The sequence below is a fragment of the Myotis myotis genome, unplaced genomic scaffold (genome assembly GCF_014108235.1).
Source record: "Myotis myotis isolate mMyoMyo1 unplaced genomic scaffold, mMyoMyo1.p scaffold_m19_p_2, whole genome shotgun sequence".
Lineage (NCBI taxonomy): Eukaryota > Metazoa > Chordata > Mammalia > Chiroptera > Vespertilionidae > Myotis > Myotis myotis.
Genome location: NW_023416324.1, coordinates 80897527 through 80923717, shown reverse-complemented (window position 1 = coordinate 80923717; position 26191 = coordinate 80897527). Strand labels below are relative to the sequence as shown.

Sequence of the window (26191 nt, the reverse complement as noted above, 5' to 3'; positions counted from 1 at the left end):
TGACAACTTTAGAGTAGTGTTTCTAGTGCTGCTCAAACTTGAATTCGAATCCCCAGCAATGGATATGAGAAGTACTTGTTATGCAGATAGGAATACGGGTGTCTGGTTTTATTAGTGAAGAATATTGTAAGGAGAGAGAATCTTTACTTCAGGAGGTCAGGGTTTGCTAAAGGAGAAATTCGAGGAGAAAGCACAACATAGGTATGGCAAAGGAGGGTCACTCCTACCTAGGTGGATAAAGTGAAAATGTTGATTACTTGGTGGGAATGCTTTTCTGTGTTCTTTCTCCAAGTCTTAGGGTTTACTTCTTTGGGCTTTGTATTGCTCTGCCCTTTTTGGTCCTTACAGTAGCAGGCAACCAGAAGTAGCTGCTCTAGATCCTTTTTGGAGGGATTGGAGAGAAAACAGGTTGTAGTTTGTCTCACCTCCACACAAATCTTTGAGATTTGTGACCACTCAAAAACTTATTTGCGTAGCCACAGTGTTGCCCACAGGGTATCTTGTGAACATATTTTGACTACCTGTGAGAGTGGGTTTAAAGCCAGTGTGTTCTCAGTCATCCCCCTCTGTCGTTTTTCTTACTTACACGTGAAGCCTACATATAAGAAGGGGTGTCTGTGTTTAGTGTGTGTGTGTGTGTGTGTGTGTGTGTGTGTGTGTGTGTGACAGACAGAAATTGAGTTGATTTATGACTTCATTTGGTCAAATAGAACTACTTACCAGCAGCAACTGATGGGCAGCATCGCCTATGTTGAGCAGTGGATTGGATTTCTACAGCCTCCATTGCCACATCTTTGACACTCCATCACTTGTCAGTTTGGTCTGCAGTGTCAAATGTAGATTTTTATAGACTGACTTGTGAGTGACACATTCCTTTTATTTCTTCCAAATTCAGCCCTCTTCCTTCATTCATTCTTTATTTTTAAGCATCATTTTTCCTAAGACTCAATCTTAGCCATAATCTTACTTTTCGAGGTCAGCTAGCCCTTCCCTGACTTCAGGCCTACCTTGTAAATAAATAGGAAAACTTTTTTTCCCCCCTTCAATAAATTAGGGTACATAGAGTTTGATTCTAGGTTTGATTTTTAAACTTCTGGTTATATTCACATCTCTAGCTCTGACACATGGCCTGAACTCTGACATCTCCTGTAGGGTCTGTGTAGGTAGCTCAAACTCAGCACATCCATAAACTAAAGAATTGGTTCCCCCTTTCTTCTCTCTGCTCCAAAGTGCTCTTTTCAGAAGCACCCCCCTTTTTCCCAGAGGCGGCTCCATTTAGTGAGATGAAATATTTTGGAGTTATCTGACTCTTCTTCATACCTTCCACTTCAGCAATCTGTTGGCTCAGCCTTCTTAAAGTTTCTAGAATGTAACCAGTTGTCATACCTTCTTGTTACCAACCTTGTCCTCACCTCTGGTATAGGCACTTGCCACAAGGTTCTCTGCTTCTCTTCCCTCCCCCCCCCCCCCCAAAAAAAAAAAAAAAAAGATTTCATCCTCCCCATAGCCTGTGGGAGCTTTAAAATGTACATTAAATTCTGTTACTTCTTTGCTTGGGACCCTCCAGTGGTTCCCCAGTTAGAGTAAAATTGTCATCTCCCCACTTCTGCTTTGTTCTTTCACACACACTGCCTTAAGTGTGAATGGTGAACTTCTGCTTACATCCACTGTGTTCATAACATACATTTTGTTTCTGTGCCATTGTGAAATGTCAACATAGGAAGAATCATAAATTTGCTTCTAGATAGCCCTATTTGCTTCCCCTAACAGCTTTGTTTTAAGATGGGATATACATATTCCACTACACTTTTTCAGGGTGGGGTGTCAGTCTTCATGACTTTGGTGGGAGCTTTGTCAGTCCATAGGCAAACACCAGTCTTTTCATTGAACCCACACACTGGTACATCAGGCTTTACAGAGCTAAATGACTGCAGGAAATGCCACCCTGCATGAAAGAAGAACTATTAGAACTGGCTTGGATGCAGGAACCAGTGAAGATTTTCAGTTTTGTTCAGGTAGCAGTTTGTGATCTCTGCAAACTATTGTGCAACAGTGATATAGATACATCTTGCCTTTGGACTATGAATAGATTAACTTGTAGGAAATATCAGTTTGAATACAATTGGTATTTTGTACTAACAGTCCTGGTCACAGAATCATGCATTCTGTGCAATATAAAACCAAGAGCTGTGAGTTAACACTGAAACTGGTAAATTGAGCACAATTGACTGTTTATGTATTTCTTGGTACCAAAGTATTGATAAGAAAAAGAGAATTGAGAAATGGACTTGATGCATGTCTATTGAGGAACTCTGTCCTTTATTTACTTTTGGATTACTTTTGAAGTCATGATCAACACCAGTAGTCCTGTTTCCTTGTGTTTGTTTTGAGATGGGGATACAAAGATGAGAGCTGTTGTCTCTACTTGAGATGCTCACGCCTTGTCAGTTAGGGGTGTTGGTCAATGCAGGGGAAATTAAGTGCCTTAATGATAAGAGTTTTTGTAGGTCCTATAGTAGCCATAGGGAACCACGGAAGGCTTAATGAGTAGGGGAAGGAGTGACATGGAATGATGGTTTTAGGAAGTAATTTTGTTGCAGTGTGGTTGTGTTTTTAGAATTTAGAGAAACAATGTGGGAAGGATGTTTGGAATAGGAATTGGTTGGTGGCAGTCATTTTGGAAGTTTCTTCTGTAAGATAGGAGATGAGAGCCTGTTCTATTTCTTTCTCCAAGGATTAGAGACAGGCAACATTTCTCACTGTGAACAGTGAGAAAGGAGGTAGCAGTCTTATTCAGGATTCCAAACCATTGGTGCCGGGAGGGTGCAGTAGGGTGAATTGAGATAGAGTCACACAAGGAGGTGGGGGAGAGGAAGGAGGAGATTGTCAAGAAAATGACAGTGGGTATTTTGATCATAATTAGAGATAGGGAAGGGAAGAATGTGGCAGGGTCGAGGGAACAGGAAAACCAGGGAAGAGTCAGGCTGCCAATAAAAAGCTCACATTCGACTTGGTGATTATGTTTTTCATGGCAGTGAGAATGGTTTTCATGGAAAGGAGATGGAAGTCACTTCCCTTGCAAGGCTGGTGTACACTTGTGGTTCTCAAGGTGTGGTCTCAGGAACCGTATCACCTGGGAGAAACTCAATTCACGGTTTATCCTGTAGGTGTTTCTCAGGAGTGGATAAATTGTCAACCACTCCCTGAGGTTGTTTTGCCCTTGAAGAAACAATTCTAGAACTAGATCTTGAAGCCACTGTTCTCTTTATACTTTCCACCTGCTTATAAGTGTTCACTTGTAGGAAATGTTTTTGAATGCCTACTGTGTGCTGTATGTATTAGAGGAAAAAAAGGTGAGTAAGTCAGATGGCAGGTACTCTAGAGCAGGGGTAGGGAATGGTTTTTCAGCCGAGGACCATTTGGGTTTTTATAACTGCATTCATGGGTCATACAAAATTATCAACCTAAAAATTAGCCTGCTATATTTGGTCAAACATTTAATTAACTCACCGCTAGTGCCTTGGCTGGGCCAGAGCAAATGATTTCGCATGCCTCATATGGCCTGCTGGGTGGACATTCCCCACACCTCTTTTAGAGCCACACACTAGTCAGGATGCTAGGCAGTTCTGTGCCAGCATCTCAGGTTCATCACTTAGAAATGTTTGTGTGATCATTCTTCATAGTTCCAAAATGTAGAGACTTTGTGCAAGAAACAAGTAGCATGTGGCCTGCTACACAATGATCTACAATTGTCATAAGTGGAAAGTGCTGTTTGGAGGGGGAAAAGGCATTAAAGTTGTTTTTGGAGACCCACGCCTGTAATGACAGAGTGCAAACCAATCCCAGGGTGGTCCTTAACTCTGGGGAGGGCTGGAGGATATGAGAAAATTGAGTAAGGGGTATCAGAACAAAGTGGCACGAGGTCAGTTTGTGTTAAATCCAAGGACAAGGTTTATTTGTATACTTTAACTTGAAAATTGTCATTAAATGGCCAAAAATAAAACTAATGGTTTATAATGTAGCATGACCATATAGCCAGTCCCTTGGGAATGTATACACACTTATTTCCTGGTTGGGGGTTAGTGCTGAACCACAAAAGCAAGTAAGACAGTTAGCTCTTAATTGAGCTCATAAATTGACCCCAGCAGTGTCCTGGGGTCTGGGGGAAGAAACAGAAGTGCAAAAATCGCCCAAATCCTTTGCCATGGCTAACAGGCCCATGACCTTGAGTGGCCCGGCAGGAGGTGAGGCAGCAATCAATCTCAGTGGTTTGGGTCACCCTGCTACTAGGGCTGGCTTTTGTCTGGTTGCAATCCTGGAGGATTTATTTTGTAGGGGATTCCTTAGAAAATAATTTGAAGGCATACTAAAGCAGTGTATGTCTTAGGGGCTTACTTGTAGAGGGAAGAATCTTATGCTGCATCCTCAGAATTTCGTATTGCCTGCAAAATTGAGAGGTCAGGTGTAGCAGAGGACTGAGCGTGGTATGGTTGAATATATGTACTTCAAATAGTTTTTTTTTTTTTTTTACCTGCTTTAGACTTTTGTTTTCTTGTTTAAGGTATTCAGCTATTCCAGAATTTTCCTGCTAACCTGAGTGGGGCATAAAGGTAGTCCAAATTTTGAAGAATCTCAGGCACATAATTAAATGCACTGGCAAGTAATACAGAGTCAATTGAAACTATCCTAACTAAATACAAATATATACTCTAGGACATATTTGTCCAATAGAGTTTTATGGGATGGTGGAAACATTCTGGGAGACATGGGCTATTGAGCACTTGAAATGTGCCCAGTACAAGGTAAGGAACTTAATTTTTAAGTTAATTCTAAATAGCCACATGTGGCTAGTGGCTACTCTGTTGTTTAGTGCATCTCAGAATATACTTTTTGGGGGTATTCTGATGAACATAAAAAAGGATTCAAAGATCCAAATTACTTAGAATTCCTTTGAGAACCTACTTGTAATAATTTATTCCCAAATGAAGTTGTAGGGTGGTCACATGTTGGAATTGCTGATACTGAATCGTCCCTTATTAAGATTTTCTCCCCCCTATTCCCTCCACTGATAGTAGATTGTCAATCCAGATTTCTGCTGGAATCTTGGAGATAATCCTGAGGTCGATCTTAGGTCTTTTTGGAGACAACACACTGTCAGACGAAGAGCTGCAGGAGGGCTGAATGCTGTGTTGCGTGGCCCTCGCTGCTGTTCCCTGACTGCACCATTTAACCGGGAAGTGGGAATGTTGCAGCCCATGCTGCTGCTGCCTTGACAACGGCAATGTCTGACATGCTCAGACGCAAAAGAGCTGACTTGGCAGCTGCCCAGCAGATTTTTATAAAGGCTCAGTTGGTGGCCGGAGATTCAGGCTGTCAGAGTTGTGTTATGCAATAAATCGTTTTCAGCAGAAGTTCTTAATCCAATTTCAACTGTAGCCTATTTTTTTTTTAAATAGGCGGTAATCAAAGATAAGTACACATTATTTAGTGGGAGTTTGGAAGAAGTAAAACTCTCCTTGCGTAAGCATTTTCAGACCGTTTATTTTATCCTGGGAAGCATGTCTGTCTGAGGAAATTTGCTGCTTGAAGTGCTTTTAATTTAGAATATATCATTCACAAGTTCATAGGTTAGTGGTTTCCTGGCCACTTATTTCTAGGTGTGAGTATTCCCCTGATTTTTCTATGATGTTTGAGTATTGACAGTTGAACCATTTTATGGAAGTTAGAAAAATGGGTTATCATTGAGTCGACTGGAGAGATTTCCAGTGGAGAAAATACTATGTTGTTAAAAGGGAAAAAACAACAGTTTTAGCCTAAGTCTAAGGTGAACTGCCCACATTTTTCTCCAATATTCTCCCTCTCTTCTCCTTATTTATTTGGCTCTGTAAATCATTGTTCATATTGAATCCATGCCATGAATCAATTCTACCTCCTTTTTTTGGATGCTTTCATTTTTCTTTCCTCAAACTGTTGATGGAAGTGATCTGCATTTCAGACAGCAACAAATTGTATTATACAGGATGATTTAACAATAGGCTTATGCGAACATGTTTTGAAAGTAAAAGACACTCATGCAGAGGTTTACAGTAATTTTCCCTGAAGGAAGTCAGTTTTTTCTCTCCATCTTTCTCATGGACCCAGTCTTTCAAATTTTGTTTTCTTATCAGTCAGCTCTGTGCAGCTGTCAGTCATACCCACGGCCCTCCTCCCCAAGATGTGGCATTTCATGTTAATCCATATTAGGGTAGGGGGATGCTCATTGGAATTGGGCATTGCACTTCATTTTCTTTTTTAAAAGGGGTGGAAAGTCACAGATCTCTCCGCTCTCAGAGTCGTGGCAAGGTGGGTAGAAATAGGACCTATGCACGTGGGATATTGGTAACTCATTCAGTGGCTCCTATAACTCACTGTTACTTGTCGTGGCACTTGGATGAATGTTAATAAAGAGGTTGCATGTTAAGGAGAAAGTCTTCCTACTGTGAACCCGAACATCCTCTTCCTTCCAACTGCCATACCCCAGCCACTCCCCCATTCACTTGTCTTTATAAGAGGCAATGGCAACCCTTTGATGCTGTGGCTCCTCCGTAGACGCAGCAGCATTCTCTGTGGAACGGATGCCATCTGTGACTGCGCCTGCCCCTGTGCTCCCCCATCCCTCTCTATAATAAGCAGGTTGACATTTAAAACATTGGTATGAGGTTCTGGATTTCAATTTAAAACAGGTGTGTATCACACTTCAATCCTGGTACATATGTCTTGGATTTTGCCTTTATTTTTATTTGGTGATTTGATTAAAAATTATCTCTGGCCCTAGCCATTGTGGCTCAGGTTGGATGTTGTCCTGTACACCAAAAGGTTGCTGGTTCCATTCCCAGTCGGTCAGAGCATGTGCCCCGGTTGTGGGCTCCATCCCCAGTAGGAGTGTGCAGGAGGCAGCCAGTCAGTGTTTCATGGTCACATAGATGTTTCCCTCCCATCCTCCCCCCACCCCCTTAAAAATAAATACAAAATCTTTTTTAAAAAGTGATCTATATGGTTTTGTAGACATTTCTTTAATGGATTCAGATCTGCTGGAAAGGACCTAGTACCACTGATTGACTTGAGTCCCAGTTTCCACCAATTGTCCTACATCATTATTAACAGTGCTCTCAGTTGGGATGATAAATTACTTAGTCACTCTAACTGTGATGGATGAGCCTCTATGCAGTTTACTCACAAGTGATTGGAAATTAACTATCTTCCATTGGGCTCCATTTAATTTAAAAATAGTTGTAATTGTTGGAAAGCTAAAAATAATTCATCAGAAATGTGCTTCTCTCTAACCCATGTCTTTTAATCATTGTTTTCCCTTTCCTAAATCAAGATGTCCTGAATTTGAAACCGTAATAAAAACTCACATATGAACAAAATTGCATAAGGATTCTTTGAATGATGTCCTTAGAATTGATATTCTATTACACAAGATTGTTGGACAGGCCAGTGAGATAAGATCCCTCCCCTTTCTTTTCCCTCCCCGCTTTATTTGCTAGTCTGTAGCTAGAGCTGTTGCTCTTGAGTTGTTCTGTTTTTCATATAACATTTTCATTCACCTCTTGAAATTAGCAATAATTTTGCATTCATTTAGGAGTCAATGTGAGTTACACATTTGACGTTTCCTCTTTAATAACAAATTTCTGAGTTTTAAAATTTGCTTCCTGATCTGGCACCTGCTGAACCGTCTGACTACCTGATAGCTAGCACCAGCTCCTGTTTACATACCCAGCTGTGGGACTTTTGGGCAAGACAATGAAACTCACCTCTAAAAAATAACTAAGGGCTTCATGATTACTTCCTTTCCCACCACTTTGAACTAAAGGGGAGGAAGCAGTGGTGTGGACCTTGCACTCAGGTCTGAGCAGAGTGTTCCATCCTTGTTAGTGCTGATCCCACTGCCTAGCATGTAGTGAGCTTCCTGCAGATGTATGCTATGATTAGCATCATTATCACTTTTTATATGCTTCCCTTAGGTCTCTAAGGGCATTGTCCTCTGCCCTGTGCCTGTTTGGCAAGTTTGATTGACCTGGTGTCCCTGTTTTTTATTGTATTTGAGTCCTCTGAAGATATTTTATTTTATTTATTTTTTTTAAAAATTGTTTTATTGCTTAAAGTATTACAAAGAGTATTACATATGTCTCCTTTTATTCCCCGCCCTTGACAATCCCCTGGCCTTCCCTACCCCCCAGTGTCTTATGTCCATGCATACAAGTCCTTTGATTGATCACTTATTTCCCCCCCCCCCCCCGCCCCCCAACCCTCCCCGGCCTTTCCGTTGTAGTTTGACAGTCTGTTCGAGGCTGCTCTGCCTCTGTATCTATTTTTGTTCATAAGTTTATAATGGTCTTTATTATCCATAAATGAGTGAGATCATGTGGTGTTTTTCCTTCATTGACTGGCTTATTTCACTTAGTGTAATGCTCTCCAGTTCCATCCATGCTGTTGCAAATGGTAAGAGTTCCTTCTTTTTTACAGCAGCGTAGTATTCCATCGTGTAGATGTACCACAGTTTTCTAATCCATTCATCTGCTGATGGGCACTTAGGCTATTTCCAGATCTTCGCTATGGTGAATTGTGCTGCTATGAACATAGGGGTGCATATATCCTTTCTGAGTGTTTTCTTGGGATATATTCCTAGAAGTGGGATCATGGGGTCAAATGGGAGTTCCATTTTTAGTTTTTTGAGGAAACTCCATACTGTCTTCCATCGTGGCTGCACCAGTCTGCATTCCCACCAGCAGTGCACAAGTGTTCCTTTTTCTCCACATCCTCTCCAGCACTTGTCGTTTGTTGATTTGTTGATGATAGCCCGTCTGACAGGTGTGAGGTGATACCGCATTGTCGTTTTGATTTGCATCTCTCGTATAATGAGGTTGGGGTAGGTGAGAACTCAGGTACGTTGAATACAGTCTCAGTTTAAGTTATGCTTATGCCCTTTAACCCCATCCCTTCTCCATGAACATATGTGGGTAGAAGACATGGTGACTTGCACTGATGTGATCCTGCACCTTCTTTCTGTCTTGTGTGTTTTTTACCCCTTAACTGTCATTGTCCTTGGATTTCAGCCTTCCTTTGAGTTTTGTTGCATTGTAATAGAAAAAATTAACCTCTATCCCCCAAGAAACAAATAAAATCATTATGGAGGATATAGTTCATTGCAAGCTTAATGAGATCCTACAGTGTAATGTGGCTGCTAAAATTTATTCTTATTTTTGGGTTTGTGCATAGAAGTAGAAATGATCTTACTGCCTATATTGTCCTATTCTGGAATATTATTCACACGTTGAATGTATGTTTAATTCTGGGTGTCATGTTTTAAAGGGAAGTTGGCCCGATAATCAGAGGATAAAGGTTGGAAAGACTGTGTCACATAAGGAATTATTCTAACAACTAACATTTTTCTAAATTAAAAAAATTAAAAATTAATTTATTTTCTGATTACAGTTTACATTCTGAATTATATTAGTTTCAGGTGTAGAACAAACCGAATAGACATTTATGTACTTTACAAAGTGATTGCCCCAATAAGCCTAGTACTCGCCTGACACCACATACCTGACACCACATGTGGAACTTACATTTCTTAGTGCCTTGCCTTTCTTCTTGTTTTCACTTATCCTATTTGATCACTTATTTAAGCTCAGTGAAGAGACGTCAAAGTGAAGATTTCCCAAGGTATACTAATATAGATTTCCTATTTCTGACAGGAGAAATGCCAACAGCAGATAGATGTTAGAAGTATTCATATTGGGGTTTCACCTCATCTTTACCTTTGCCTGTATTCTAATTGAAATTAGAAAGTGATAGGAAATAGGTGTGGGTTGGAGAACAAATGTGCACAGCACAGCTTCTGAAACTTTCCTGTGTATGGTAATCACCTGGGGATCTTCTTAAAATGTAGATTCTGATGAGGTAGTTCCGGGGTGGGGTCCAGAAGTCTGCACCTTATCTAATAAAGAGGGAATATTCAAATTGACCATCACGCCATAACGGTCAAGATGGCTGCACCCACAGTGGAGGCAGGGATTCCGTAACAAAAGATGGCTGTGCCCACAGTGAAGGCTGAGTGCCCATAACGAGCCTTAATGAGCAATCAGCAGGGACCTGAGGCTGCATGGCACTGGGTTGGGCAGGGGACCTTCGGCTGTGCCCACTGCCTGGTGGGGCTTGACAGGCAGGCCCCGCGGCCCCGCGCGTGCGCGGCCCCCCCCCCCCCCCCCCCCCAAGCGCTGGGCCAGGCAACCTGAGGCCGCACCCACCATCTGGTGGGGCTTGACGGGGGTGGGGCTGGCCAGGTCTGGATCTAGCCCAATGGGGGTGTGGCCGTCCAGGTCTGTGATTTCAAGGTGCACGTGGGTGGGCAGGGACTTGACTCTGGTTCCCGTGGCGCATGTGATGTGGGTGGGTGGGGACTTGACTCTGGTTCCTGTGGCGCACCCCAGACTCTGACAGGAGGAAGATTTTCATATACATTTTCCTAATTTTCTTTCACTAGTTTCCAATAAGATGCCAAGTTGTTAAGGTTCCGGTGGTCTGTGGACCACACTGGGAGTTTCGAAGGCATGGAAGAAGGTTGTTAAAGGCTTGTAATCTCTAATCTGGAGTATGCATTTTGGAGGATGGTTAGATGGTGCTGTCTGCTCCAGGGAGTGTAATGTCTTCATGTACCTACTCCTGTGCTCCTTTTTTCTTACATGTCTTATAAGTTTGAGTAGCTAGAATTATGTTGTGCTGTGTTTTATTTTTTAATAAAAAAGATTATGACCATAAGCATTCAAGTTTAAATTCTGAATAGTTGCCATTTTTTATTAGAAATTCTCAAGTTATTTCAAAGAGAGGCAGATGTTTTGCCAATGAAAAGAAAATCATGATCAATAAAGAAATTTAAAAAAAAAAGAAAACCATCTCACTTTTAAAGGCCTTATTATTCAGTCTTCCATTAACCAGGTAAAGTCATTTTTAGCAGTCAATAGCAAAGTAAATCTAGATCTTTGTGATTTTTTTTTTTTTTAGTGTCTAAAGTTTTGCATATGTGTCCTTTTCCCACACCTGAGGGCAAGCCCCCACCGCCCTAGTGTCTGTGTACACTGGTTATGCTAATATGCATGCATACAAGTCCTTTGGTTGATCTCTAACCCCCACCTCCCCTGCCATTTGTCTCTGGATCTATTTTTATTCATCAGTTTATGTTGATCATTATATCCCACATATGAGTGAGATCATGTGATATTTATCTTTCTTCAACTGGCTTATTTTGCTTAGCATAATGTTCCATCCATGCTGTTGCAAATAGTAAAAGTTCCTTCTTTTTTATAGTGGCACTAGAGACCTGAAATTCTTGCACTGGGGGTGGGGGGGTGGTAAGGGGGTGGTGGGGAGGTGTGTGTCCCTCAGCCCAGCCTGCACCCTCTCCAATCTGACACATCCATCTTACAATCCAGGACTGCTGGCTCCCAACTGCTCCCCTGCCTGCCAGCCTGATAATCCCCTAACCACGCCCCTGCCAGCCTAATCGAACTCTATCTGCTTCCCTGCTGGCCAGATTGCCCCTAACTGCCCTCTTCTGCCGGCCTGGTCGCCCCTAACTGCTCTCTCCTGCTGGACTGATTGCCCACAACTGCCCTCCCCTGCCGGCCATTTGTGTCCACTGGGGGCGGCCATGTTGTGTGTTGGAGTGATGGTCAATTTGCATACTACTCTTTTATTAGATAGGATAGTGTTCCACTGTGTAGATGTACCACAGTTTTTTAGTCCACTCATCTGCTCATGGGCACTTAGGCTGTTTCCAAATCTTAGCTCTTGTAAATTGTGCTGCTATGAACATAGGGGTGCATCTATCCTTTCTGGTTGGTGTTTCTGGTTTCTTGGGATATATTCCTAGAAGTGGGATTACTCTGTCAAATGGGAGTTCCATTTTAACTTTTTGAGGAAACTCCATATTGTTTTTCACAGTGGCTGCACCAGTCTGCATTCCCACCAGCAGTGCAGGATTGTTTCTTTTTCTCCACATCCTCGCCAGTACTTGTGTGTTGATTTGTTGATGATAGCCATTCTGACAGGTGTGAGATGGTAGCTCATTGTTGTTTTGATTTGCATCTCTTGGATGATTAGTGACTTTGAGCATGTTTTCATATGTCTCTTAGCCTTCCTTATGTCCTCTTTCGAAAAATGTCTGTTTAGGTCCTTTGCCCATTTTTTGATTGGGTTGTTTATCTTCCTTTTGTTAAACTGTATGGAGATTAAGCCCTTATCTGAAATAGCATTGGCAAACATGTTATCCCATGGAGTTGGCTTTCTTGTTGTTTTGTTGGTTTCTTTTGCTGTGCAGAAGCTTTTTATTTTGATGTAGTCCCATTTGTTTATTTTCTCCTTAGTCTCCATTGCCCTAGGACAGTGATGGCAAACCTTTCAAGCTCGGCGTGTCAGCATTTTGAGAAACCCTAACTTAACTCTGGTGCCGTATCACATATAGAAATTTTTTGATATTTGCAACCATAGTAAAACAAAGACTTATATTTTTGATATTTATTTTATATATTTAAATGCCATTTAACAAAGAAAAATCAACCAAAAAAATGAGTTCGCGTGTCACCTCTGACACGCGTGTCATAGGCTCGCCATCACTGCCCTAGGAGCTGTGCTGGTAAAGATATTGCTATGACATATGTCTAATATTTTGCTGCCTATGGAGTCTTGTAGGATTTTTATGGTTTCCCGTCTTACATTCAAGTCCTTTAGCCATTTTGAGTTTGTTTTTGTGTATGGTGTAAGTGGTGATCTAGTTTCATTATTTTGCATGATCTGACCAAATTTCCCAGCACCATTTATTAAAGAGACTGTTTTGACTCCATTGTATGCTCTTGCCTCCTTTGTCAACTATTAATTGAGCATAATGGCTTGGGTCAATTTCTGGGTTCTCTGTTCTGTTTCATTGGTCTATATGTCTGTTCTTGTGCCAGTACCAGGCAGTTTGGAGAACCGTGTCTTGGTAATATAGCTTGATACCTGGTATTGTGATCCCATCTACTTTGTTCTTTCTCAGGATTGCTGTGGCTATTCGGGGTCTTTTTTTAATTTTATTCCAGATGAATTTTTGGAGAGTTTGTTCTAGATTTTTGAAATATGCCGTTGGTATTTTAATGGGATTGCATTGAATTTGTAGATTGCTTTGGGTAGTATGGATATTTTTATGATGTTGATTCTACCAATCTATGAACATGGTATGTTTTTCCATTTGTTTATGTCTTCTTTCAATGTCCTGTAGTTTTCCGAGTACAGGTCTTTTACCTCCTTAGTTAAGTTTATTCCTAGGTATATTATTTTTTTGGTGCAATGGTAAATGGGATTGTTTTTTAGTTTCTCTTTCTGTGAGTTCATTATTAGAGTATAAAAAGGTCATAGATTTCTGGGTGTTAATTTTGTATCTGGCTACATTGCCGAATTCATTTATTAGGTCTAGTAGTTTTTTGATGGAATCTTTGGGGTTTTCTATGTACAGTATCATGTCATCTGTGAATAAGGACAGTTTTACTTCTTTTCCAATGTGGATGCCTTTTATTTCTTCTTGTCTGGTCGCTATAGCTAGCACTTCAAGTACTATATTGAACAGGAGTGGTGATGAAAGTGGGCATCCCCGTCTTGTTCATGTTCTTTGGGGCTGGTTTAAGACCCCTCTCTACTGTTCTGCCTGGCATGTCTGTTTCCTGTCAGTCAGCACAATGTTGATGTTCCCAGTGATCTACCGCTCCTCTGTGTCATAGGCCAAACTTTGGTTTCAAGCAGGCAGGATCACTCTGCTCACTTTGTTTCTCTGCCTGCCTTTAGTTGTATTCACACAGCCTGTATTTCTGACACAGCCCCTGGGCGGTGGTGTTTCTGTATTAGTTTCTGGGACCAAATGGCCCCTCAGTCCAGTCCCCCAGGACTCTCTGGGGGTGTTTAGACTCTTCCTTCCCCTGTCGCACTCAAGACTGTATTGGAGGGAATGGACTGTCCCAGAGCCAGTTTCCTGCTCATGTCTTCCTATTCTGCTCCCCAGTTGCCACAAAAACCACCTTCCCTGGCAGTCTTGGTGAGTTTTTTTAATTGAAAGATCCTAAGCACTGGGTTTAGCAAGTAAAAGCAAGGAAGTCATAAAGACAAAGCAACCGCCGCTGCCTTGCGTCTTTCTCCCCCCGACATTTCACAGTATAGAACTTCAGGCTGCCTTGGCTGCCTTTCTGGGCACAGTCTCCCATGGCTGTGGGCTTAGCTCTAGAGTCCCCCGCTGACAGCAGCCCTGTGGACCCCCTTCCACATTCAAGGGCTACACTGACCCTAAGGGCCGAGGATTTGGTGCAGCCCAGTCTAGTCTCCCTCTGAGATTCTAGTCCCGACTGTGCGCATTTCTCTTTCCAGCCTCTATCCCAGATCCCACCTCTCTCCAGGCGATCTCCGACCTTTCCATCCACCGATTGCCTCACCAGCTGTGTTTAATTCGTCAGTTCCAGGTGGATGTTATTTGATTCAGCTGTTTCTTCTATCTGCTCTGTGAGAAGGCGCAGGACCTGTTTGCCTATTCGGCTGCCACCTTGTCAAACTTTAGGTGCCCGTGCCGGGTTGGCTGGAGTCTTGGTGTTCATGGGTTCGCAGCTGAGGCAGCTGGTCCCTGGGCGTCGTGGTTGTAGGGTCCCAGGAGGTATCCGAGGTTTCCCCAGGTGAAGGTAAGGCTGGGCTTCTGATCTCACCCCCTCTCTCCTTCAAGGTGGTGTGGTCTCTGCGGCAGAGCTGGCTGCTCCGGGAGAGATCTCAGCAGTAGTAGAGGGTGCCTGGTCCGCCAGTCCCAGACAGTCCTGTGGAATATAACTGTCCCTCACTCACAAATACACACACACTCCCTGCATGTCCACGCACTCTCCCTTCACTCTCTCACTCACTTACAGTATATTGCTGATTGGTTGCTGATTGTCGTCCCATTGTTCGCCATCTTGGATCTCTGATTTCTTTTTATTTTTCCTTCCCTCCTGTCAACAGAGCCAAATATTTTTATTTATGTCAGTGTATGTAAAGCATTTGCTTTAGGCCATGGCTGGGTCATCCACTGGGTAAAAATAGGTGGGCACAGTAGTTCAGTATGTTGTCCTGATATCCTAAGGTTTCAGATTCGATCCCCAGTCCAGGTACATACAAGAATCATAAATGAATGCATGAATAAGTAGAACAACAAATCAATGTTTCTCTCCCCCTCTCTCTCCCTCTCCTTTTCTCTCCCTGTCTCTAATATATTAAACAACAACAACAACAACACAAAAAACATTTGCTTTGTTGTTGGGGAAATGTAAGAAAGAAATTGTGGGGTGAGAGTAAGGAAGGGGGTACATTTTCTGGGAGCTTGATTTGTGCATCCTCAATTTATGATGCTCTGGTAGACTAGAGCAGTGGTTGCCAACCTTTCGGACTTCACGGACGGTGGACCACTCGTTGGCGACCGCTGCTCTAAAGGTTTCCTTAAAACCAGCAGTCGCCAACCTTTTGGACCTCACTGAACACCAGTGGCCCTGGACTCCCAGTTGATGACCGCTGGCCTAGAGGTCTTATTGAAACCCCAAATGGCAATAGCTGTTTTTAAATCTTTAATGAAATTCATGAGAACTGGCACTCTCTGGGCAAAGTGAATTTGCATCATAATAAAGCTGCTGGATTCTGATATCAATGGCTACATGTCCTCCTATATGTTCCTTTATTAAGCTGACCAGTAAACTAGAATGGACAGGGTGCCTGGTTTGTGGGAGCATTCTGGAGGTGGCCAAAAAAGGATCTCTCTCTGTCTCTTTAGTGCTGCACTGTCAAATCCTGATGATTCCACCTGAGGAAAGGGAGGGCCAGTTCCTGGAACATCAAACAGGATAATTAGGATTTTTGAATACTGAGGCATGAATTGATTTGAAAATAGTGATTTGGGAATGAATGATTGAACATAAGAGAGTGGGGATGGTATAGTGAGAGAATGCTGAGAGATACAGAGGAAAAGGAGCCTGGACAGATATGTGGTGAGGGAGGTAGGGAGAGGAAGAGAAATACTTAGTGACCACTTAGGCTATTGGGTATGTTTAGGGCAAGCATGTCAAATTGAAAAGGCTAACATGGGCCAAAGAAACAAGGTTTATGTTTATGTGAGCCCCAAAAAAGCAAAAGCTTCAATTTTCATAGAAATGTAGGTGTATTTCAATAAAGAAACACTGAATACAGGGGGCTGAAATAAATGAGTAATCGTTAACATAAAATAATAGGACATTTTAATAAAAATATTTTTCCTGAACATTAACTTACCAGACACTGAATAACTGCACAAATTAATAAGCATAACGCAGATAAACCTATTTTTCTTGTTCTCTGAAAGCAAAATATTTCCTGTTGTGCACACCAAACAAGTCAGTCCAAGTCTAATGACTTGGCAATCAGCTGCTAAAATATTCGCTGCTAGTATTAGTAGAGAGAAATGGTGCGTCTGCATGTAAGGCGTGTAAGGGAAATGAATGCAACACAATTATAGTAATCAGTCATTAGCGAATGTTGTAGTTCCGTTATTAATAACTAGAGGCCTGGTGCATGAAAATCATACACTCGGATGGGGGGATCCCTCAGCCTGGTCTGCACCCTCTCGCAGTCTGGGAGCCTTCGGGGGATGTCAGACTGATGGCTTAGGCCAAGGAGCGGGCCTAAGCCAGCAGTCAGGCATCCTTAGTGCTGCCGCAGAGGCGGGAGAGGCCCCCGCCACCGTCGCTGCACTTGCCAGCTGTGAGCCCGGCTTCTGGCTGAGTGAAGCTCTACCTGTGGGAGCCCACTAACCACCAGGGGGCAGCTCCTGCATTGAGCGTCTGCCCCCTGGTGGTCAGTGCACATCATAGCGACCTGTTGTTCAGCCGTTCGGTCAATTTGCATATTAGCCTTTTATTATATAGGATTATGTGTAACAGGTTATTATAAAAATTTAGTTACGAAAATTTTTTATTAAAATGTTTCTCACATACCCGTTAATTGGCTGGGCCACAAACATATCCATTGTGGGTTGCATACAGCCTGTGGGCCGCGAGTTTGACATGCTTGTTTTAGGGGCTGGGATAACTGGTGAACAGCAAAAACAATTTCCTGACCCCATGCAGACATTGTTTAAATGACTGATTAAATAAGACAACTTTTGAAAAAGGGAAAATAAAAAGGAAGCCCTTTAGTTAGAGGTCATATAAACTCGTAGAGAGGTGTTTGTAATTCGTGTTGCCTGATCTTTAATGATAGTTATGATGTTGGGCTGTTTTTTAGAGTACTCGGTGATTGGCTGTTCTGAATAGCAGAGTGAGTATTAGACTCTTTCTGGCCTTCTGTGACACCCAACTTGGAGAATGCTATGCTGCCTCATGGTTGGGCACACACCTTTGATTTCCACATCTCCATTCCACTAGGTAGGGGATCCACCACCGTGGTCTGCAAGCTGAGTGTAGGGTGATTCATCATGACTCTGCAGCTGTGAAAGGCAGTTTAATTTCTGAGTTATTGCCTACCTATTGAACTTTTGGAAGCAGAACAGAGTCAACCATTAGGTTTGTGTCTTGCATTAGTATTGAGGATGGTGACAAGTCTTGACCAGCACCCCAGCTATAAAAGAACTCTTGTGTTTTAAAAGTAAGTTTGATTTTAATGTTTAGAATTTAAAAACCCATAATCTGTGTCATGGATGTGCCTCTTTTGTATTTAAAGTACTTTAAAGGTGTAATGAAACTGCTCTTGTACCAGTAAGTGAACCCTAAATGTGTCTTCCTTGCAGGAGTTTTCATCTCACATGGTTTATGTTTTAATTAGACATTAGTTGTAGAGGTGTAATTCTCTATTATGGAGGCCTGAAGTCAGAATGAAGGTATCAGCCTGAATAGGATGCAGAAAATTGTTACTGGAATTTTACATTGAAAGCTATTTTGGGGCTTTAAAATGTATACATGGTGTAGATGTAGGAAATAATAGTTTATAATCACATCACTTGTGGAGATGCAAAAGATGAGAATAGGAACTTGGTTACAATGAAAAGATTTTTGCTGCACAGCCTTTATTGCATAGACTGACTGTGGAAGCTGAAAAAGTGGATTTCAATCTAATAAGCATTAACTCCTGCCACATTTAAGACTGTCATTCAGTTGCAAAGAATATGCTGGGAGAGCTTTCATAGAAATTCAAGGGAGTAGGGAGTTGCTATAAGAGCAAATTCAACGAGGATGTGCTTTGTATGTGTTTTGTAGCTAAAGCATCTGCCTTTTACTCAGGTTAGTTATTTGGGCTCCCCAGATATGTCTGGTTAGAGTTCTTAATTTTCTGTTTTTTAACCAGGTGATTGGAAGGTCTGCAGTGACTTGTACCAAGTAGCAGTTAAGAAATTGTGTGTGTTCCTCCTATTGGGTTGAGGCAGGATTTGTTGCTTCTTTTAACCTTCATGTTTGAATCTCGACCACCATCCTGGTTAGTACATGTCTTGGCTCTCAGGAGAGCAACCAGGAAGACAGGATGTGCCTTCTTCCTCTAGCGATACCGGAAATCACAGCTTGGCATGTCTACAGGAGGGAAGAGTGTGCAGGGGAAAGTGGAAATCCTAGCTCCCTTCTTCCCAGGCTCCTCTATTATAGAAGATGGAGAATCACTCTGATTCTAGGAAATCCCTGAAGCTTAATAAGAGTGCAGCTTAACTTATTTAGGGCTTAGAGTTCCTATGTGGTTGTATTTCTAAGATGTAGTTTGTATTTATGCGGAGTTTAGGAATTTAAGAGCTGGAAAAGACCTTAGCTATCCCAGATCCCTTATTGAGTCCCATGGAGATTTTATGTCACCTGTTAGTGCCAGGGAGTAAAAAACAATTTGTTGGACATCCAGTACACCAGCGCCAGTCTGACTCTGAAGTGTTCGGGCTCCTGTTTGAACAGAGGGAACATGAATATCCAAAGCCCTGTTTTTACCCACGGTATTAATGTTTCCCTTATTCTCTTGATGCCCAGAATATCTGAGAAGCTCAAATACTTGTATGTCTAAATAGAACTGTGTGATAAAATGCTTAAGTCTTGCCCTGTCTGGTTTGGCTCAGTGGATAGAGCGTCGGCCTGTGGGCTGAAGGGTCCCAGGTTCGATTCTGGCCAAGGGCACATGCCTGGGTTGCAGGCTCGATTCCCAGTACGGGGCGTGCAGGAGGCAGTTGATCAGTGATTCTCTCTCATCATTGATGTTTGTTTCTCTCTCTCTCTCTCTCTCTCTCTCTCTCTCTCTCTCTCTCTCTCTCTTCCTCTCTAAAATCAATAAAAATATATTTTAAAAAAATGCTTAAGTCTTGAAGCAGGTGTGTGATTATGAGGGCTTCTTAGATAAGCAAATTGTGCATAGATATCCACAGAACCTAAGAATGTCCTTAGCCATATGAGTCTACCCCTTAAGCCTTAAACACCTTGTTCTTGGTTTCCTACAACAGTTGTCTCAATTTAGTTACGGTGTCAGCCATCTCCATCCTCCAGTCTTGGCTCATGTTCTGTCTTGGTTTCCTGCCGTTGTGTCCCTCCCTGCTCCCTCCTCCCTTACGGCTTCTTCAATTCTAATTGTTCTTTTTTTTTTAAAAAAAAATATATATTTTATTGATTTTTCACGGAGAGGAAGAGAGAGGGATAGAGAGTTAGAAACATCGATGAGAGAGAAACATCGATCAGCTGCCTCTTGCACACCTCCTACTGGGAATGTGCCCTCAACCAAGGTACATGCCCTTGGCTGGAATCAAACCTGGGACCTTTGAGTCCGCAGGCCGACGCTCTATCCACTGAGCCAAACCAGTCAAGGCTCTAATCGTTCTTTATATCTTTACTACTAGAATGGTCTATAGGCTGGCTGCTATAGACCATTTGATTCCTCCACCCCACCTTCTTCCAACCTGGCCTTTATTTTTTTCATTCCTCTGTCAAGAACTTGCATTGGATCTGATACAGCAGACATAGGGAGCCACACTTTTAAATTAGACCAGGGGTCCTCAAACTACGGCCCGCGGGCCACATGCAAATACAAATATTGTATTTGTTTCCGTTTTGTTTTTTTACTTCAAAATAAGATATGTGCAGTGTGCATAAGAATTTGTTCATAGTTTTTTTTTAAAACTGTAGTCCGGCCCTCCAATGGTCTGAGGGACAGTGAACTGGCCCCCTGTTTAAAAAGTTTGAGGACCCCTGAATTAGACCTTCAATACCTGTTATTAACCTGTGTGTATTTTTATCTCTCGAGTCTCCCCTTTTCCCCCATTCCATTGCCCCTTTCCACACTGGCATTTCCCAAACCCCCTACCCCTCCCCCCCAACCCCCCTGGTGACTTATTTTCTTTTTTTTTTCTTCTTTTTTTTTTTTTAGTAAATCTTTATTGTTCAGATTATTACATTTGTTCCTCTTTTTTCCCCCCATAGCTCCCCTCCACCCAGTTCCCACCCCACCCTCTGCCCTTACCCCCCCCACTGTCCTCATCCCTAGGTGCACAATTTTTGTCCAGTCTCTTCCCGAATCTCCCACACCCCTTTCCCCACCAAGAATAGTAAGTCCATTCCCTTTCCATGTCCCTGATTCTATTATAATCACCAGTTCATTCTGTTCATCAGATTATTTATTCACTTGATTCTTAGATTCACTTGTTGATAGATGCATATTTGTTGTTCATAATTAGTATCTTTACCTTTTTCTTCTTCTTCCTCTTCTTAAAGGATACCTTTCAGCATTTCATAAAATACTGGTTTGGTGGTGATGAACTCCTTTAGCTTTTCCTTATCTGTGAAGCTCTTTATCTGACCTTCAATTCTGAATGATAGCTTTGCTGGATAAAGTAATCTTGGTTGTAGGTTCTTGGTATTCATCACCTTGAATATTTCTTGCCATTCCCTTCTGGCCTGCAAAGTTTCTGTTGATAAATCAGCTGACAGTTGTATGGGTATTCCCTTGGAGGTAACTGAGTTTCTTTCTCTTGCTGCTTTTAAGATTCTCTCTTTGTCTTTTGCTCTTGGCATTTTAATTATGATGTGTCTTGGTGTGGTCCTCTTTGGATTCCTTTTGTTTGGGGTTCTCTGCGCTTCCTGGACTTGTAAGTCTATTTCTTTCACCAGGTAGGGGAAGTTTTCTGTCATTATTTCTTCAAATAGGTTTTCAATATCTTGCTCTCTCTCATGTTCTGGCACCCCTATAATTCTGATGTTGGTACGCTTGAAGCTGTCCCAGAGGCTCCTTACACTATCTTTGTATTTTTGGATTCTTTTTTCATTTTGCTTTTCCGGTTGGGTGTTTTTTGCTTCTTCGCATTTCAAATCTTTGCCTTGATTCTTGCGCTCCTCTGGTCTGCTGTTGGGAGTCTGTGTAATATTCGTTATTTCAGTCCGTGTATGCTTAATTTCTAGTTGGTCCTTTATCACAACATCGAGGGTCTCATTAGATTTCTTGAGGATCTCAATAACTTTATTGGCGGCTTCTAGACAGTTCTTGAGAGACCTTAAAAGTGTGGTTCTGAACTCAATATCCTCCATTGACAGTTTTGTCCTGTTTCTTTGTCTCCACATTTTTTATGCTTTCTTGGTGCACCCCCTAGTGGTCTTTGTGCGCAGTCTTGTTGTAGTTAAGCCTTGATTGTTGTAGTTAATACTAGGGGGATTTGACCTCCAGGCCAACTGGCTGTGAGAATCAGCTGTGTCTGCAGTGGGAAAACTTCTGTCCTCTAGGGAGGTGCTAATCTAGCCTTTGCCTGAGGCTATCTGGCAAATGGCTCTGCACAGGGCTTGGGCGGGTTGGGTCACACGGGATCAACAGACCGGGTGGAGGGAGCAGTTATGGCTGCTCTCAGTCCCGTCCCCAGAGGCTCTGCCTCTCAGAGTCCCAGCAACCGCTGCAAACCTCGGAGAGAAAGCTTCCCTCGAGTTCCGACCGATGCCAGACAGTCCCGCTTCTCCCATTTGAGTCTGGGTCCCTAGAGACTCGCCCAGAACTGGAGCTCAGAATCTGAGACTCCCTCCCGATTGAAAACGACAGCCGCGCCCTCAGCTACCAGCCCGCTCCGCGCGTACCTCTGCACCTTTGTATTTTCCACACTGCGCCTCCTCTGAGTCTCGTATGCTGATCTCTTTCCTTCTAGTTGAAGAATTTCCCCTCAGCCAGTCTTCCTGTGGTTCTGGGCGATGTCCGTTCCGTCTTTTAGTTGTATTTGTGAAGGCAGCTAACTCCGGTGTTTCCCTATGTCGCCATCTTGGTTTTTCCTCGTGATTCTTGATCGACTTATTTTCTTAAGAGCCTATTGCTGATCCAGTTTCTGACTGAATTGTAAATTTCCTTGAAGGTAGCACCAACACCCCAATGACAACAAAAGTGGAGCACATACAGGGTATCCCCAAAAATGCATACACACTTTGAATAATTATTAATTCCAATGGGTTAAACCTGAATAGAAAAAAACCATCAATTGAGCTATCAAAAAATATATGTTATACTTTTTTTTGGGGGGGGATACCCTATATTTGTAAGGTAGTATACATTGGCGTTGCTTGCTTTTTAAAACTCCAGCACAATGGTTCATTATTACACACCCAGTTGTGAGTGTAATAAACAACTATTTATGAACTTTGCTAGGAATAGAAAACTTCCGTATTCCCCATTAATGAAGGTCTTTGGATATGGATAGCTAAGGGGAGTGAGGGTTGTTTTTTTAAAAAATATATATTTTATTGATTTTTTACAGAGGAAGGGAGAGGGATAGAGAGTTAGAAACATCGATGAGAGAGAAACATCGATCAGTTGCCTCCTGCACACCCCCCCACTGGGGATGTGCCCACAACCAAGGTACATGCCCTTGACCGGAATCGAACCTGGGACCTTTCAGTCCATAGGCTGACGCTCTATCCACTGAGCCAAACCGGCTACGGCGAGTGAGGTGGTTTTATCTTTCTTTCAGTCCCTTGTACAGCCTGTGGGTTCGCTTTTTGCTTGAGGTCTCTCCAGATGTCTGAAGGGCCAGTGCTCTCTCTTAACATATGCTGTAATATTGATCTCTAGAACCATGTCTTGATCACACAGTACTGGTTTGAAATTAAAAAAAAAAAGGTTTATTTTGACTTAGTATTTACCTGCTTTCTTTCTAGTAACTCTTCTTTCTTTCGTCTCTCGGTTTCTCCAGGATGACAGTGATGGGATTCCATGGTCAGAAGAAAGGGTGGTACGTAAAGTCCTTTACTTGTCTCTGAAGGAGTTCAAGAATGCTCAGAAGAGACAGCATGGTGAAGGCATTGCTGGGAGCCTGAAAACAGTAAATGGTGAGTTGAATATTTGTTGAATATCTGGGCACATCCTTGTTTCTGAATTGGCTGTGTTTTGCAACTTGTGCTTTTTAAGCTACGTGTTTTACCTGCAGTTATTCTGGACACTTTTTTGGGTTTATAGATTCATTTTCATGTTCCTTTATGTGCTGCACCACTGTCAAGTAGTTAGTCTATTCTCTATACACAGGACCGGGGCTGCAAATCTGATTTCTTTCTGGGTTGAATGTGGAGTCTGTTTTATAGGTATTCCTGTGGATATCTGCTTCATACCCAAGTATGACAGCAGAAGTCTTTGATGATCTTACTGTGGAGTGATGTCTTTGATTCTTATCCCGTTTGTAAAGAAAGTAGCCTAAGTCCATGATGTGCCTACTGCCTTTCCTGCTTTCAGGCTCAGCAGCCTCCTAAGGACCTGCTTCTTTGTATGTTGATCAGGTCGGGCAGGTTGCTACCCAGCAGCAAGTATACAGTGGCATAGAATTTCTGTATATCTGGAATTTTACCTCTTTCTGTATGGTTATCAGTAGGATCCTTGAAGCCTGCAAGGAGACTTGCTGCTATCTGCCTTTATTCTTATCTCTCTTTTTAATGAGATTTAGTATGATTCAGATGAAGTCATCTAACAAAAACCATTTCAGAACTAACATTTGGTTTTTCAGGGGATGTGGCTGTGGTGGCATTCCAAAGTTTCTCTTGTATTTTCTAATTTCTTAGAATTATGGATAGTGTGAGTCCATGTTCTGGTTTGTACTTGCATGGAGATGAAGAGATACTGTTCTTTCTTAGAATCTTTGCTCTGGTCTTGGGGTAACAGTTATCCCATGTGGGTTCTCAGCAGCTTTCCAGGATACAGAGTGACGGGTTCACTTAGGGCTTCCAGTTTCTTTTCAGCCTGCTTAGTGGAAAGGTGAGTTGTCTGGAAGCCTCTTGTTGGAATTGGTGCTTGCAGATGGGACCTGTTGCTGCTCTGTTTCCACAGGGCTGTGGCGGGATTTAGTGAGATGACCTCCTGCCATCCACCCAAGTTCTTTCATTCTCTTCTAGTATTGTGTGGTTTGAAATAAGAACCCTTAAATTCTGAGCCATATGTAATGGGAAAGGCCTCTTTAAAAAAAAAATACATTTTATTGATTTTTTACAAAGAGGAAGGGAGAGGGATAGAGAGTTAGAAACATCGATGAGAGAGAAACATTGATCAGCTGCCTCCTGCACACTCCCTACTGGGTATGTGCCCTCAACCAAGGTACATGCCCTTGACTGGAGTTGAACCTGGGACCCTTGAGTCTGCAGGCCAATGCTGTATCCACTGAGCCAAACTGGTTAGGGCCGGGAAAGGCCCTTTTACAATTTCTTTCGCATTTGCAGAAGTAAAATAAGTAGTGGAATTTGTTGCCACAGTATACTGTTTGGACCCCCATGGATCTCCAACAGACAGAGACCCCGTCTATTCCTTGGCTGCCTATAATATAGTAAACTATATTCCCTTGTCTATTTGGAGCACATTTGATGTGATAGTTCTTGTCATTGCTTCACATTGAATACCGATGGTTCCCCAACTTACGATGGTTCGAGTTGATGATTTTTCAACATAATGATGGTGTGACAGTGATACATATAATACATCACATGAGATAGTCAACACGTTATTTTAAAATGGACTTTGTTAGAACATTTTGCCAAACTGTAAGTGTTCTGAGCACATTTTAGGTAGGCTGGGCTAATCTATGTTAGCTTAGGTCTCTTAAATGCATTATAAACTGAAAATACCTTATTTGGATGTAACCCCAAATGAAAATAAGTTGAGGAACAGGGTTTTGCTTGATTAAGATTTTTAGAATGGTAGTGGGAGGAATTTAATTGAATCCTGGAGTTAGAGTAGAGCAGTGGCTGTTATGGGTGTAGATTTTAGGGTTGTGATAAGAATGCTTAATTCTGCTGTTCATGAGTGGTAATGCTTTATTGCCCTGGGAATCTCTTAATTTTTTTACACACCAGCCTAGTTGGGGGGAAATCAGCTTTTAGGACAAGAAGTTAGCTAGGTGTCCAGGATTGAATGAAAGTGGAATTTGGGTAAAAGAACAAAAACTAAAGTAAATTATCCGAGAAGCAAAGAGCACTACCAGCTAGTTGGCTATAAATGTGGCTCTCATGTTTTTTGGGCATAGTTGAGGTATTGACAATGCAAAGGAAAGAATTCTAAGAAAAGTTATCAAAGGTATCTCTATCGGGATCATTGAAGGCTTTAAATAATTCTTGTACCAGCTTTATAAAGAAAAGGTAGTTTTTGTCTTGTTAGTTTGCCTTTCACCCTAATAAAGACTGACGTGTCTTTTTTTTTTTTTTTGGAACACTTCTCAGTTTGGTTGTGAAATTGCTGTGAATATGCCTTTTTCTAGTTCCTGTTGGTGTTTGTGCAGGTAACATTCCAAGGCCACCTTTTTGTTATTCTGTATATTGCATTTCAATAGCAGTTCTAAGTAAACACATCTATCTCCTTGTTTCAGAACTTAAGTGTGTTTTAAGAAGAATTTTCTTAAATGCAGCTAACATGTTAAAGTGTGCTTTCCTGTTTGGGGGTTACTGGAAAGCACAGGGAAACAGAATTGTTACCATGGGAATAACTCTTATAGATCCCAGAATCTCAGGAGTGCTCTCTAGGAGGGTGTGATCAGAGAAAGCTGAAATAGCTGGGAACATTCATTTTTTTGGCTGAATGGGGTTGGGAGTAGGGATGATTGCACGCAGTGTTCTCTTTGAATGTGTGTACATGTGCATCACTTGAGCTTGAATGGATGCTTCATAATAGATTATAATTCATATACTGTACAATA

At 42.1% G+C, this 26191-nt stretch overlaps 1 protein-coding gene across 5 annotated transcripts in view; it reads left to right on the top strand.

The window, feature by feature from the left end:
• JARID2 (jumonji and AT-rich interaction domain containing 2) overlaps positions 1–26191 on the top strand; it is a 290372-nt gene that overhangs the window by 111671 nt on the left and 152510 nt on the right. For 3 of the 5 annotated variants that reach the window (XM_036348406.1, XM_036348400.1, XM_036348401.1), the window contains exons 1-2: positions 14623–14735; positions 23219–23354. Coding sequence is in view for 1 of the 5 variants with exons in the window: in XM_036348397.1 (XP_036204290.1) it covers positions 23219–23354 (136 nt within the window). In the remaining 4 variants the exon portion in view is untranslated. Of the gene's footprint in view, positions 1–14622; positions 14736–23218; positions 23355–26191 lie in introns of those variants that run through there. The other 2 variants (XM_036348397.1, XM_036348405.1) reach the window with 1 other exon arrangement.